The sequence below is a fragment of the Vombatus ursinus genome, unplaced genomic scaffold (genome assembly GCF_900497805.2).
Source record: "Vombatus ursinus unplaced genomic scaffold, bare-nosed wombat genome assembly UNPS02009918.1, whole genome shotgun sequence".
In the NCBI taxonomy this organism is placed as follows: domain Eukaryota; kingdom Metazoa; phylum Chordata; class Mammalia; order Diprotodontia; family Vombatidae; genus Vombatus; species Vombatus ursinus.
This window is the reverse complement of record NW_020949696.1, coordinates 3,880,074-3,895,033: the sequence shown is the minus strand read 5'-3', so window position 1 is coordinate 3,895,033 and position 14,960 is coordinate 3,880,074. Positions and strand designations below refer to the sequence as shown.

Sequence of the window (14,960 nt, the reverse complement as noted above, 5' to 3'; positions counted from 1 at the left end):
CATCTTCCCTGGCTGAGCTACATCCCTGGCACACTCCCCCCTCCCTGCATCTCCGCCTTCTGGCTTCCCTGGCTCCCTTCGTGTCTCAGCTGATGTCTTGCCTTCTATAAGAAGCCTTTCTCAGTCCTCCTTAATTTCAGTGCCTTTCCTCTGAGATTATCTCCAGCTCACCCTGCATGAATCTAGCTTGTCCACAGTTGTTTCAATGTGATCTTCTCCATTAGGATGTGACTACCTTTGAGAGCAAGGACTAGTCTGTTTTTTGTCCTTTCTTTGCATCCCCAGTGCTTAGCAAAGTGCCTGACACACAGTAGGTGTTTAATAAACATCTTGTTTTTGGACTGACAACTGAAAACAACAAAAAGACAAAACACATTCTGGGAAAACCTCCAAACAGTGAGAAGTATGTAGAGACAAATTTCCAACTTAGTATCTTATATAAAATATGTAGGTTTTGTTAAATAGCACTTTTAGCCTTCATGCTTATGTTTGGTAATTTAACAGAGAACTACTACTACTAATAATAAGAGCTAACACTTTATATAGCACTTTAAAGCTTGGAAAGCTATTGACACACTTTACATCATTTGATTCTCACCCAGAGTCATACTAAGTGACAGGAACAAGATCTAAACTCTGGTCTTCCTGACTCCAGAGCCAACATCTACCCACTGTACCACCTGGCTGCTCCTGATCTCAAGCTAGTTTCAATTCCAGATAAAGAGTCAACGTCCAATTAAATGCAGATATAGACCACGCTCACCCAAATTTCGGCCTGCTGTTAAAGACTTTCTCCTCTTTGCCCTCAACCCCAGGTGAAAGTGACTGATCTCTCCTACAACCTTCATGGCTCTTAGTTTAGCTCTGTTCTTTTCCAATGACGACATTCTCCCTCTTGTTAGTTATTTGTGTACATGCCCTTCCCACCCCCACCCCTAAGGAAGACGGGGAGCTCCCTGAGAACAGGACCTATGTCATCTCCCTCTTTGTGCGCCCAGAGCTCTTCACAAAGTGCCTTGGCACAGTCAAGTCCTCGTGGAGGTTATCTCTTACCTCAAAAAGCAAGTATTCCCATGTCTAGAATGCATTCCCTTCTCACCTCAATCTCTGAGAATCCCTGGATGTTCCCTCCTCTTCTGTGAGATTTCCCCTCTGGTCCTCAGGCCTTTGCACAGGCCACCCCCCTTGCCTGGAATGCACTATTTCCACTTTCCTAGCCCCTTGCTCTTTCCACAGCTCAGCTTAAGGACTAACTCCATATAGGAGGCTTTTCTTGATTCCCAAGCAGCTAATGCCGTCTCTCCTAAAATGTCTTTGTATGTATTTTCTATTTAATTTTCTACATAAATGCAGTTTCCCTCATAGTGTTTAAGCTCCTTAAAGGTAGGGACTCAACTTGGCACATAGTAGGTGCTTAATAAACGCCTACTGATCAAATGTATGCTAAGAAACCAATTAATACTAAGTTAATAGAACTCTAATGCCCAGAAAGGAGGTGACAGTTCCCCCATAAGCTGCCTTAGACGACATCTGTTGTATTGTGTTAATTTCACATATTTCAGTAAGGACGTTAGCATTTAAAATACCTTGAAAGAAGAGTAGGATGATGAGAAGATTTTTAAACCACTGAACAATTAAAGAAAACAGGGATACATATGTATGTGTGTGTATGTATATATGTGTGTGTATATATATACATACTACATATATAATATATAATATATATTATATAATATATATATGACGATAAGATACTTATCTTATAGTTGATCTTATATAAAATATGCAGGTTTTTTTTTAATAACACTTTTAGCCTTCATGTTACGTTTGGTAATTTAACAGAGAACCACTACTACTACTAACAAAAGCTAACACTTTATGTAGCACTTTAAAGCTTGGAGAGTGATTGACACACTTCCCACTCCCCCAAGTCCTCGTCTCTGTGGTCAGAAGACTCTGGGACTCAAAGGGTCTGGAGCTCTCAGCTTTCCAACTGAGGGCTGGCAACGCACTCAGAGAAGCAGTGGCTGGCAGCAGCATCTGCACGAGAAGCGAAGAGCAGACAGGTCCCCATGTGGAAGGTCTTCAGAACCCTAAAAGGAGCCCCACAGAAAGGCTCCACCCCAGCTAAGTGAGCATCTTGAGGACTCCTTCCAGAGGCTGGGAGAGATCCCTTTCCTCCATGTGCTCTTTGAGGGTGTCACAGACTTATGGGGAGGGAGACAGTTTGTACCAACTGTTCTTACCATGCCAGGTCCTCTCTAAAAGCTAATTAAATCTGAGGGGCTAATTGATAGCACTCATAAAGGGGGTGAGGACTCAAACCATAGCATCAGAAAGGCAACCCCTTCCTGACCCCTCAGGGCTAATCTCAGAATCTTAAGGGGAAACCTAAGAGCCATGCTCCGGGGACCTACTCCTCAGTGTGAGGGACAGCGGGGATAGTCGCCCCAGAACATGCATTTCATGGGAGAAGAGAAGACTTAGGAGATATTTTTGAAGAGGGAAGTACTATCATGGGGTAAAGAGATAAAACTTGTTCTCTGAGGCTCCAGAGGATAACGAGGAAGAAGGAACAGAAAGGCCAACTGATGTTTAATATAATCAAGATTTTTTTTTAATAATTAGGTGTCTAACAATGCGAAAGTCTCCTTTGTGAGGCTATGAGCTCCCTGTTACTGATGTCTTTCAAGCAGAGGCTGGATAAATACTTGTGAGGTTGTGCAGAGATTCATGCTACAAGCAAAAATTGACCTAACACCTAGATTCACTCCAACTTTAAGATTCCGATCATATAACATTTTTAATGGTGCCCCCATCGTAAAAAATTTTGATCACACACACACACGCACATATATGTGTATATATATATATATATATCCGGATTTGAACTTAGGTACTCCTGACTTCAGGGCTGGTGCTCTATCCACCATGCCACCTAGCTGCCCGAGTAATATATATATTTTTGGTTGGGCAATGGCGGTTAAGTGACTTGCCCAGGGTCACATAGCTAGTAAGTGTTATGTGTCTGAGGCTGGATCCTGAATCCAGGGCCGGTGCTCTATCCATTGTGCCACCTAGCTGCCCCCTCCTCCCGAGTAATATATTTTTAATAAAGAATGAGACACAACTAATGTTGAGTCATATTTCTGAGTATACAAACTATTCACAGTCCAATTCCAGCTTCTGGAAACTTTCTCTTTTTTTGGTCTGGACCTGTGATTTCATCATCATAGGGAACATCTGGCAAGGAAACTGCCTTTACCAGTGCAGAATGGCAAATATTGTACCACTCTGAGTCAGTCAATTGCCTAATGCACCACAGTGGTCTCCAAAAGAAGGACCTTGGCCTGATCCCCTGGGGACTGTGGTCAGACGTTTGCAGTGTCCCATTAAAAATGTCCCATGTTGTACCTTAGGTAGCTGCTTGTCCCCAGTGTCGGCCTTATACGGTTACATGTGGTTTCTGGGAGGGGACCACTGGTCATATGGTCCTGAATGTGCCTGATCTAGTCTGATTTCAGAAGCTGAGTCTGTACTCAGACGGAATGGCTGAGAATACCAGGTGCTATAGGCTTTGGGGCAGCTAGGGGGCACCATAGGGTACAGAGCACTGGACTAGCAAGAAATCCAGCCTCAGATACTTCCCAGCTTTGTGACCCCTGTCAAGGAGGTCACCTCTATTTGCCCCAGTTTCTTCATCTGTAAAATGGGGATAATAATAGCACCTCCCTCCCAGGGTTATTGGAGAATCCAATGAGATAATATCTGTCAAGGGCTTTGCAAACCTAAAGTGTTATATAAATGCTAGCTATTGTTCTTACTCTATGTCTCTTCTGAAGGTAGAGAAAGGTCCTGAAGTATCATCTGCCTCTCATGACAGCTAAACGAGGATCCCAGGAATGCGCCCTCTGCTAGAAGCTGCACCAGAGTGTGAAGCGGGCACTCTCACACCTCAGGCTCTCGTGGGGCATGTGCAGGGGACAGAAAGAACCATTGGACTGAGGGGGAGCCATTGTCTGAGACTGCGACCAAGCTAGCAGTGAGTATGTCTGGAACCAGCAAGGATGACAGAGCCCCTCTCAACTGGCAGTACCTGATGGTGTCTGTGCTTGGCTGTCCTGGCCTACGGGAACCCAGGCTCACCCATCAACTACCATGAAACCCTGGCCGGGGCCTTCTAAGGGTGGGGGGCAAAGGCTAGCAGAGGAAAATGACATGGTCATTTTAACCGATGACACACCCCAAAGCCAATACTCCACTTTTGCTTTTAGCTTCCTCCCCCTCAAAGTGCTGCTGGACATGGAAATACAAAACACTGACTGTGTACAGTGTGGCAGGCCTCTGGAAGGAGGGGCCAGGACTGGAGCTGCAGGGGGTGCTTCAGTCCCAGCATTCACTGCGGGGAGCAAGGGTGTGCATGATAGGGCAACTGAAAGAGCAATGCGGGATGACCAGTCAGGATCAGGCAAAGCCCAGCTGGCCACCAGCACCAAAGTAACAAGGCTCACTTCTGGAGCGCTATAAGGGCAACGTGGCCTAGGAAGGAGGACGGCCAAGGACCACTCTGGCCTTTCTCTGCCTCCTCAGTGAGTATAGCCTGCACTTATCACTTGTTCATTAAATAGTATTTCCATTTTATAGGTGAGGAAACCAAGGCCCATAGATAGAAAAGTGCTAAGAGTAAATAGGGCTATTCTCAGCAATCCAATGATCCAAGACCACTTTGAAGGACTTAGGATGAAAAATGCTAGCCAACTCCAAAGAAAAAACTGATGGAGTCTAAATGGAGATCGAAGCATGGTTTTTTTGGATTTTTTTGGTTGGGCAGTGGGGGTTAAGTGACTTGCCCAGGGTCACACAGCTAGAAAGTGTTATGTGTCTGAGGCCGGATTTGAACTCAGGTCCTCCTGAATCCAGGGCCGGTGCTCTATCCACTGCGCCACCTAGCTGCTCCAAAGTATGCTTTTTTAACTTAATTTATTATTTTTGGTCTACATTTTCTTTTGCAACATGGTTAATATGGAAATATTTTGCATGACTGCATATACATATATATATATATATATATATATAAAATCTATATCAAACTGCTTGCCTTCTCAAGGAGGTGGGAGGAAAGGGAGGGAGGGAGAGAGAATTTGGAACTCAAAATTTTAAAAAACAAATCTTAAAAATTTTACTCTACATGTAATTGAGAAAAAAAAAAATTTTAAAGTGTAAATAGGGAGTAATATGTAGATCAAAGCTGAATCTTCAAGACATAGGAAGCAATCACACAGAGGCCTTGGTCACCAGGGAGGAAGGAGGATGGAACAGCAACAGGGGAGATCAAAGTGGTGGATCAGGCCCGAAATGGTCAGGACCCAAGGAGGAAGCTGCAAGGCAGGAACCAGAGTTCCCAGCACAGATTATCCCTCAGGAAGGAAGAGTCCGGGACGGCAGCAGCAGATGCCCGGATAAGATTTCTCTGGAAATTCTGTCTCTTCTGCTAGAGGAATGGGCTGAACCTCCCTGTGCCACTGGCCGGTGCCTTCAGAGGCCGGGGAGACTCGGGGCAGCAATCCCAGCCCTCCCCCTCCCCCAAGTCCTCAGTTTCCCCATCTGTAAAATGAGGAGTCGGAGTCTAAGGTCCTTTCCAGCTCTAAGTCCAAATTTCCCTCAAGTGAAGGTGGTTTTTGCCTTGTTTCTTTCCCAGAGCACTCATCTGGCTCTGCCTTTTCCCCACCAAATGCTACTGCACATAGTACCAGTCTGTGGACATGCCCCACATCTAAGAATCTATGCTTGTGGAGGACAGGACTCTTTAGTATCCCTTGCACACGGTGGGCGCTTACAAAATGTTTCCAAATCTACTGCTGCCTCTGAGAGCTTAGAGCAGGGGCCAAGCACACAGTCAGGCCTCCCCAAAGCTTCGCTGAATCAGTGCATGAATCACCAACTGAGCTAACAGAACTGTGAGTTTCTCAAGGCTATTCAATGCGGACACTGAGCGTTTCCACCTTTATAAATGCCCAGACAAGGTATTTCAAGTCAAACAAATCAGACTCAATCCAGCCACCTTCTCCTTAGGGCATCTGCAGAGTTAAGGAAGTCATGTGCAGCAAAAAGTTAATAACCAACCATGGCACTGTGCTGTATGTGACACTGTTTCTTACCTGTCATTGCTCTTACAGATGCTCCCACAAGTCAGCTAGCTGATACGGATGGCAACCCTAGGAGAGAAGGGGACAAAAATCACAAGTCACACCACGCCGCCAGCTGCCCAAGTGTCCAGATGCTCTATGTGTGTGTGTGGAGGGGTGGTCTTCATACAACCACACAGTGTAGGCCTCATGTCTACATTCAGGGAAGATGCTTCAGCTTGTGTAGACACCAACACCTCCTACATCAACACCGGCACCTAGGAGGTGCTATTATTATCCCCATTTTACAGATGAAGAAACTGGGGCAAATAGAGGTGACCTCCTTGACAGGGGTCACAAAGCTGGGAAGTGTATGAGGCTGGATTTCTTGCTAGTCCAGGGCTCTGTACCCTATGGTGCCCCCTAGCTGCCCCAAATGCACAATTTGCTTCTCAGACAAACACCTCCCTGTGTGCATCCAAGTGAAAACCTCAATCAAACTAACAGGAGACATCAAATCCTCTGTCGGTTGACAATTCTCCTTTTGTTTCTAACTCCTTCAGGACTGCTTACCATATGACCGGATGGCAGCAATTCTCACTCTCCATCGGGGCATCAACATCCACCAACCCTGACGGTTCCCTCACACAAAAAGCTGCTGTCACAAGACCAAAAGATGGTGGATTTAAAGCTGGAAAGGACCCGACACCAGCAAGCCCAACGCTTCCCCACGCTGTCTTACAGATGAGGAGAGCAAGCCCAAGAGAAGTGGTTTGACAGCCCAAACCCCACCAGGTAGACGTGGCAGGTGCAGGATTTGAACTGCTCCTGCCATTGATTGTCCCACATTGCCTCTGGTCCATACTGGACACCCATGGACCTATTCCACCCATTCTAGCACTTCACACAATGCCTGGCACTCAGAAAACACTTAGCAACTGCCTTCTGAATGAACTCTTTGGGGGATGCAGGATACCCCAACGGATGGAAAAAAGATCACACCCAAGCCAACCCAGGATGCCCTAGTTACGCCTCGTCCTTCCTCGTCTCCACCATTCCCTTGTCCCAATGGCCGGCTTCCCCCTTGCTCTGGCCCCGATCAAACCTCCTATCCTCCAGGAAGCCCACCTCGCCTCCCCACCCCATAGCTCTCTTCCTCCCAGGACAGCCTGAGCAACGACTGTTTGCTACAATCCTCTGACACTCAGGAATTTGCTACTGTCTTATACTATTAACCATTTCTTCCCACATATACATTTCACCCCAACTACTCTTTTCACTGAGGGAAGCCCTGCAAAGAATGGGTACTCCCTAAGTGGTACACAACTGCATTAGCTACAAAGCTCAATCAATAAACATTTATTAAGCACCTACTGTATGCCAGGCACTGTGTTAAGCAGTGGAGATACAAAAAGAGACAGAAGACAGCTCCTGACCTCAAGGAGCTTACAATCTACTGAGGAAGACAACATGCAAACAAATACATACAAATCAAGCATTATACAGGATATATTGGAAATAAATACAGAGAGAAGGCACTAGAATTAAGAGTTGGGAAAGGCTTCCTGTAAAAGATGGGATTTTAGTTGGGACATATAGGAAGCCAGGGAGGTCAGTAGGTAGAGGAGGGAGAGCAGTCCAGGCATGAGAACAATCAGAGAAAATGCCTGGGGCCAAGAGATGGAGCGTTTTGTTCATGAGAAAGCCAGGAGACCAGTGTCACTGGATACAAGAGTATACCTTGGGGAATAAGGTATAAGGAGACTGGAAAGGCAGGAGGGGGCTAAGCTATGAAGGGCTTTGAATGACAGGCAGAGCATCTTGTATTTGTTCCTGGAGGCAACAAGGAGCCACTGGAGTGCAATGAGGGGGGTGTGTGTGTGCGTGGGTGTGTGTCCAGGGGTGACAGAGTCAGAGGACAGAAGGGGGTGTATTTGAGAGGTGCTGCAAAGGTGAGATCGACGGACCTTGGACACAGCTTGGATATGGGGGTAAGAGATAGTGAGGAGTCCAGGATGACTCCTAGGCTGGATCCTGAGGGGCTGGGATGGTGCTGCCCTCTCCAGTAATAAGGAAGTAAGAGGTGGAGGTTGTTTAGGGGGAAAGATAATGAGTTGAAAATGGATATTCAGTTTGAGAAGTTTGAAAGGCAGTTGGAGATCTGAGAGAAGTCAGCAGAGAGGGTGGGGCAGGATTAGGCAGATGTGAGAATCATCAGCACAAAGAGCTGATAGGATCACTAAGTGAAGTAGTGTGGAGGGAGAAGAAAGGGCCCAGGACAGAGCCCTGAGTAACACCCACAGTTAGAGGGCATGTCCTGGATGAAGATCCAGCAAAGGAGACAGAGAAGGGGTGGTCAGAGAGATAGGAGGAGAACCAGGAGAGAGGTGTGTTCCAAAAGCCTAGAGACAAGAAAGTATCAAGGAGGAGAGAGTGATCAACAATGTCTAAGTCTGCAGACAGGTCAAGGAGAATGAGGATTGAGAAAATCCTCAATAGCTCAAATACAGTTTTCTTTAAGTATGGAATTCAATTTAAAAGGTTAAGCCCTGCCTTTCTGACACAATTATTATGACATGCAGTTGGACAGGTATCCTTGTACCTCTATCTTAGACAGGTACCAAAGACTGGGGTGCCCCTCGACATTTCTGAACCAGATTAAAAATTGGGAAATATTCAACCAAATAAATAAAAATACGATATAAGACAGATGATGTTAATATGTGGTTTTCTAAGTCACATGCAGCCTACAAAGATCCTTATGTACAGTTTAATGACCCTATTTCTATTCACAGCTACAGGTAGACAATGAACTGAGCCCTGGAAGGAAGAGCTCAGGCCAGGCTGGGCACAGGGTTTTCAATGAGTCTATGCTGTTCACTGTTGCAAATACTGGTGTTAAATACATGGCATTTCTCCCAGGGATGCTACATGACGGTGCATCATGGATCACTGTGATCTCAGAATTCAAAACAAATTATCCCAAGAGCAAGGGGCAGCTAGGTGGTGCAGTGGATAGAGTGTTAGGCTTGGAGTCAGGAAGACTCATCCTCTTGAGTTCAAATCTGGCCTCAGACGCTTACTAGCTGTGCGACCCTGGACAAGTCACTTCACCCTGTTTGCCTCAGTTTCCTCATCTGTAAAATGAGCTGGAGAGGGAAATGGCAAACCATACCAGTATCTTTGCCAAGAAAACCTCTAACAGGTCAGGAAGAGTTAAGACACAACTGCACAACAACAAAGTGTATACTGGCCACAGTATATCACAAATGATAGCTTGAGCAAGAAAAGACATATATGACCTGAAAAGGACGAAGGCCAGTCCTGAACTGACACCAGGGCTACAGAAGGGGCTGCCTCAGAGCTGTGCTGGTCGCCAGGAAATGTGAGAGCCAGGGAGGGAAGGGCTCTGGGGCACTGCGTGGATCTTGAAGCTAAGATTTCTGGAAACGCACAGCCAAGAGTCACACAAAGTACTCATCCTGTTGAGATCCTGGATCCACTATTGTCATACAATCAATTTAACTGGTAACAGGATTTCATCATGTACAACACTCACTGAATGGATTTACTGACAGAATGGACCACTGGTGAAGAAAATAGCAACAACAGTAATAATGATGATAATAATAATGACAGTTAACATTTATATAGTGCTTACCATGTGCCAGGCACTGTGCTAAAAGCTGGGGATACAAAACAAGGCAAAAGTCTGTTCCTGCCTTCAAGGAGCTTCCAGTCTAACAGGGGAGACAACATACAAACAACTATGTGCAAACAAGATTTAGACCAGTAGTCTCACAGGGAAGGTGCTAGAACTGGGGGGATGAGGAAAGGCTTCTTGTAGAAGGAGGGGACTTAGCAGGAGTTGAAGGAAATCAGGAAGGTGAGGAGGGAGAGCATTCCAGGCATGGAAGACAGCCAGAGGAAACACCAGGAGCTGACAAATAGAGGGTCGTGCACAAGGAAAGATAGTTTAAAAAAAGAAATAAGCAGGGAATGCTTCCATTTCTTTAAATGTGGCTTGTTCTGGAACAGTCCATTCATACCCACAAAACTACCTGTATGTTACTGTACATAATAATAAGCAAATCTCCCACTTCCATATCCCTTTACCATATCAGAGTGCTTTCCTACAATGATCTTTTGAGGAAGTTAGTCATACGTTTTTCACCTCCATTTTACAGATGAGAAAACTGAAACCTTACAAGATGCTACCAAAAGAAACAGAGTGGTCAGAATGACAACCAAATTCTTCAGGAGAAGACGATGACTTCAAGTTTGTTGTCTTAGACAACATCAAAGTTAGACAAAATCAAGTACCTTATAACACATAGATAATCCTCATTTAGTTTTTCTTGTTTATCTTAAAGTTATAACTTACTATTTAAAATCAGAATTAGAAACCTAATTTTCTCATGCATACTCATTAATCAAGACTTTCTTATTTTTTGGTCATCAACAATAAATTGACAAATATTTATTGAATAACTCCTACAAACCAGGCATTGTGAAAGGTCCAATGGAAGATACAAACAAACAAAAAAGACAAGAACTGTAACCAGGATATGCAACTAGAACTTTGTCTCCAAGTGCCAAAGTTTAGAGGGTGCTAACAGCACGTGTACTTCAGCAGGCAGAAAAAAAGTAAATATAGCACCTAGTTAGCAATAATAATAGCTAACAATAATAACAAACATTTATGGAGAGTTTTAAGGTTTGTAAAACTCGTTAGAAATATCTCACTTTATGATCACAACTGTGGGAGGTAAAGACTATTATTCCCAATTTATAGATGCTGAAACTAAGACAGACAGAGTCTAGGGTCACACACCTAATACATATCTGAGGCTACATTTGAACTCCGTATCCAATGTTCTGTCCACCCAGCTGCCTCTTCTTACCAGGGGGTGCTTAGAAGCTGCGCGCACGCGCGCACACACACACACACACACACACCCTTGTCTCACTGCATTTTAAACTGGATGTAAATACAATTCAACCACCTACTACTGGCCTATCTCTGTTCCTCCAACGAGATAATCTACTTCCTACCTCCATGTCTTTGTACGTCCTTTCTTCCATGCCTGAAATGTGTTCTTTCCCAACCCACACCTCTCAGAATCCTTTACTTCCTTCAAGGCTCAGCTCATGGGCCATCACTTACAAAAATCCTTTCCTGATCCCTTCCAACTCTTAATAAAGAAAAACGTTTTTGTACTTACTTAGCATCTACCAATCAACACATATGATATACCACCCCGTATGACATATCACCTCAGTAATAAATGTTTGGTGATGGGACCTGTCAGTGTTGAAAGTGCTATAGAAAACGGGTGCACTAATGCATAATTAGTGGAGCTGTAAATTGGTACAATCATTCTGGAAAGCAAATTTGGAATTATTCAGAATGTTCATGCCCTTCTTTGACCCAGAGACTCCACTGCTAGGCATGTGGCCTAAGGATGTCAATGACCAAAAAAAAAAAAAAAAAGGCTCCATATACACCAGAATATTTATAGCAGCATTTTTTTTTTTGTGGGAGCAAAGAATTAGAAACAAAGTAGACACCCACCTACTGGTGAATGGCTAAACAAAATGCAGTATATGAATATAATGGAATTTTATAGTATTGTGAGAAACAACGAATAATGAACACAGAAAAGCATGGAAGGACATATGAACTGATTCAAAGTAAAGTAAGCAGAACCAAGAAAAATATACACAACAGTAACAACCAAATAAATGAAAATCAATGTCACAAAATTATAAAGCCCAAGCTTAGCTGCAAACAAAGAAAGGTCAGAAGAGAGATCAAAGTATTGTTAAGCACTTTGTGCCAAGGTCTGAGGATACAAAGACAAGCAAGATAGTCTCTGCCCTCAAAGAGCTTACATTCTAATGAGGGAAAGATAGTTTCTTCACCACTTCATTACACACTTGACGGACCATGGGTATGAAACACTGAATATGTTGGATTTTTTTTTTTGCTATGGTGGTTAGTTTAACAATTTTTTCTCCTTTATTTCTCTTTTTCTCCTTTATTATAAGAAAGAGCTCTCTGGGAGAGGGCTTTGGGAAGGATAAGTGGGAAGTAGAAGTGATATAAAAACAAACAATATCAATAAAAACTTGTTTTTTTTTTAATTAAAAAAAGTTTGGTGAACCGAATTCAACCTTTATCTGTTAAACTTTTGGGTTCCGCAACAATCTTCTTCTTTCTACACGTGTGCAATCTAGTCCCCAAATCATCCAGTGTTTGCAATACTGGTAACCAGCATGATTTAAAGCTAAAGGGATCTTACAACTAGTTCAACCCTTTCATCTTCATAGATGAGAAAACTGAGGCCTCAAGAAAAGCAGTCACCTCCTCCATTGTGGGAGTCACAGCCAGGGATTTAAGAGGCAAAGTAACGGTTCTCACACCTCAGCATGCTGCTGGCGAAGCATCTTCCCAAGCCATGCTCCACAAAGGATCCCCAATGGCTGCTCAGCCTAACTCACTGCTTTGTGGAAGTGCTGAATCTAACAGCAAAGCCAGAATCGGTACTGAAGATTCTCAGCTCATCACAGACACTTAGGAAGTACAATTAATACAGGTATGGTTGTGTGGTACCTAGGCCTCAATGCTAATAATGATAACAACTCACATCTTCAGGGCACTTGAAGGTTTGCAAAGTGTTTTCCCCACAACAACCCTGTGAGGTAGGTAGTGCAAATACTTTTATCTCTATTTTACAGATGAGAAAATTAAATGTCTTAGAAATGATCCAAATTCATTTCTCTTATTTTTATTTTGATATTTCAAGGTTTGTTTTCCATAATTTAATAAAAAAGATAATCAAAGTTATCATAAAAAGTCACATCCAGAATTTCTGAGATTTAAAAACAAAGTAATGGTTCTTCCACTTCATCATGCTGCTAGAGACCCTCCATCCCAGTCACATACCAAACAAGGGCTCCCACTTTGAAATGCTATGCAGTAGAAGCTCCATCCAGACAGCCATAGACTCAATTTGCATGATCACAAGAAGGGCATGCAACAAATCATTTTCCAGGTGAAATTACTCAGTAAGTAGTCTAACAAATTCATAAATGTAACATGAGAAGTGATATTCTGAATCTTTACCAAATTTTTGTCTTTAGTGACAAACAGCTAGATCATAAAAAAAGGGGGGGCAAGAGAAGCGCCTATGTGGGACCACCTAAGGATAGCTAGCACTGGTGAAGAGAAATGGAAAATCTCTTGGCTATCTGGGAGAGATGGGGATAGTAATAGGCTGTATTATGACGAAAAGAGAAGGAACTAGCAAAGAAAAAAAATGAATGCTATTTGGAAGACTGGCTGTCTTCCTGGCTATCTTTGACTAAGGAACAACACTGGTCCTCCAAGATGCCTCTGAACACCTCAAAACGATGATTGAGGTCCTGTCTGGTGTGAATCTTATATTTGGTGCCCAGGGCCCCATCAGGTGATGCTATCCCATAGAAGACCCTTTGAATCCGGGAATGTACCAGAGCCATGGCACACATTACACATGGCTCACTTGTGATATAAAGCTCATAGCCAGTACAGATATAGGGCAACCCATCATCTCTGGACTCGAATTTTCGTACTGTTCCAGCTCGGATAGCTTTTGAGGCTGATGGGTCTCTGTTCCCCAATGGTGAGACAGTACAAGCAGGATAAGACTTAAAATTATACGTGCCCCTCCCCTGTCCTTGGGCAATAAGGTCTATGCAAACCATTGTGGCATGTAACAATGGATTTGAGGTGCTTCTACAATCGTGGCCTACAGCAAGAACGGTTTCTGTGGCTGGATCAACAACTACAGCTCCGATAGCCTTCATCCCCTTTTCTGATCCTTGCTGGGCTGCCCAGATGGCTTGTTTCATGTAAGTCTGCATCTTCACCTTTTCTTCTTCTGAAAAGAGGTGCCCCGTGAGGGCACTAGTGACATATTTGTCTTCATGAAAGGCTGTCGGCCAATGGAATTTGGCTTCCTCAAACTGCATCCTGGTCAAAGGGGGATGGGCAGGTACATGAACAAGGAATGGTTCCCCTAGGCCACAGCAGTCTACTTGTTTATTGGGCAGGAGTTCTGAAAGTGTATGCAAGCCTTCTGCCTTCTCTTTCCCAGGTTTTGCTAAACAAATCAACATTTCCAATGGGTGAGGACTGGCCTTATCTGTGCATGCTCGGACCCTTTTGAGATGCTGTTGGCCCTCTAGTGGGTACACAGCTGAAATCTCCTTCACCAAGCGAGAAGTCTTTTTCTTGTCTAGGATAGGTACTGCATAGGCCAAGACTAATTCAACTCCTTGAGAGTGTTGATCTGAAAGTACTGGGAAGATTTGCCAAGAAATTGTTTTGTGTTCCATTACCGAACCATTCTCTTCACCATGCTCCCCTGGGCACAGGACACGGTCCATCTTCTTCACCAAGATAGTAGGCCGCAAAGACTATGACTGTAGGAGACAGAGATTGGAGGAGAGCAACATCTGTCAATCGGAGAGAGACAGCAGGTAGGCCTAAGTAAAGCCATAGTTACATGGACAGACAGTGCTGCAAAGTAGATAGAGTACTGGACATGAAATCAGGAAGACCTGGGTTCAAATCCCACCTCTGACACTAATTATGTAAAAGGGACCATGGGCAAGTCAATTCACCTCTCCGAGTCTGTTTCCTCATCTGTAAAATGGGGATGGCAATATCCATAGTACCCTAGGATACTAGGAAGCTCAACTGAGGAAATGTAGGCAAAGTACTCTGCAATCATTAAGCACTACACACACACACACACACACACACACACACACACACACACACACACA

At 44.1% G+C, this 14,960-nt stretch overlaps 2 protein-coding genes across 3 annotated transcripts in view; both read right to left on the bottom strand.

The window, feature by feature from the left end:
* Positions 1-14,960, bottom strand: part of SCAMP4 (secretory carrier membrane protein 4) — an 88,453-nt gene that overhangs the window by 44,080 nt on the left and 29,413 nt on the right. For both annotated transcript variants that reach the window (XM_027853137.1, XM_027853138.1), the window contains exon 2: positions 6,159-6,215. In XM_027853137.1, coding sequence (XP_027708938.1) covers positions 6,159-6,165 — 7 coding nt within the window. In that variant the 5' untranslated portion in view covers positions 6,166-6,215. The remainder of the gene's footprint in view (positions 1-6,158; positions 6,216-14,960) is intronic.
* ADAT3 (adenosine deaminase tRNA specific 3) overlaps positions 12,921-14,960 on the bottom strand; it is a 31,455-nt gene continuing 29,415 nt past the window's right edge. The window contains exon 2 of the mRNA XM_027853136.1: positions 12,921-14,594. Coding sequence (XP_027708937.1) covers positions 13,455-14,558 — 1,104 coding nt within the window. The 5' untranslated portion in view covers positions 14,559-14,594 and the 3' untranslated portion in view covers positions 12,921-13,454. The remainder of the gene's footprint in view (positions 14,595-14,960) is intronic.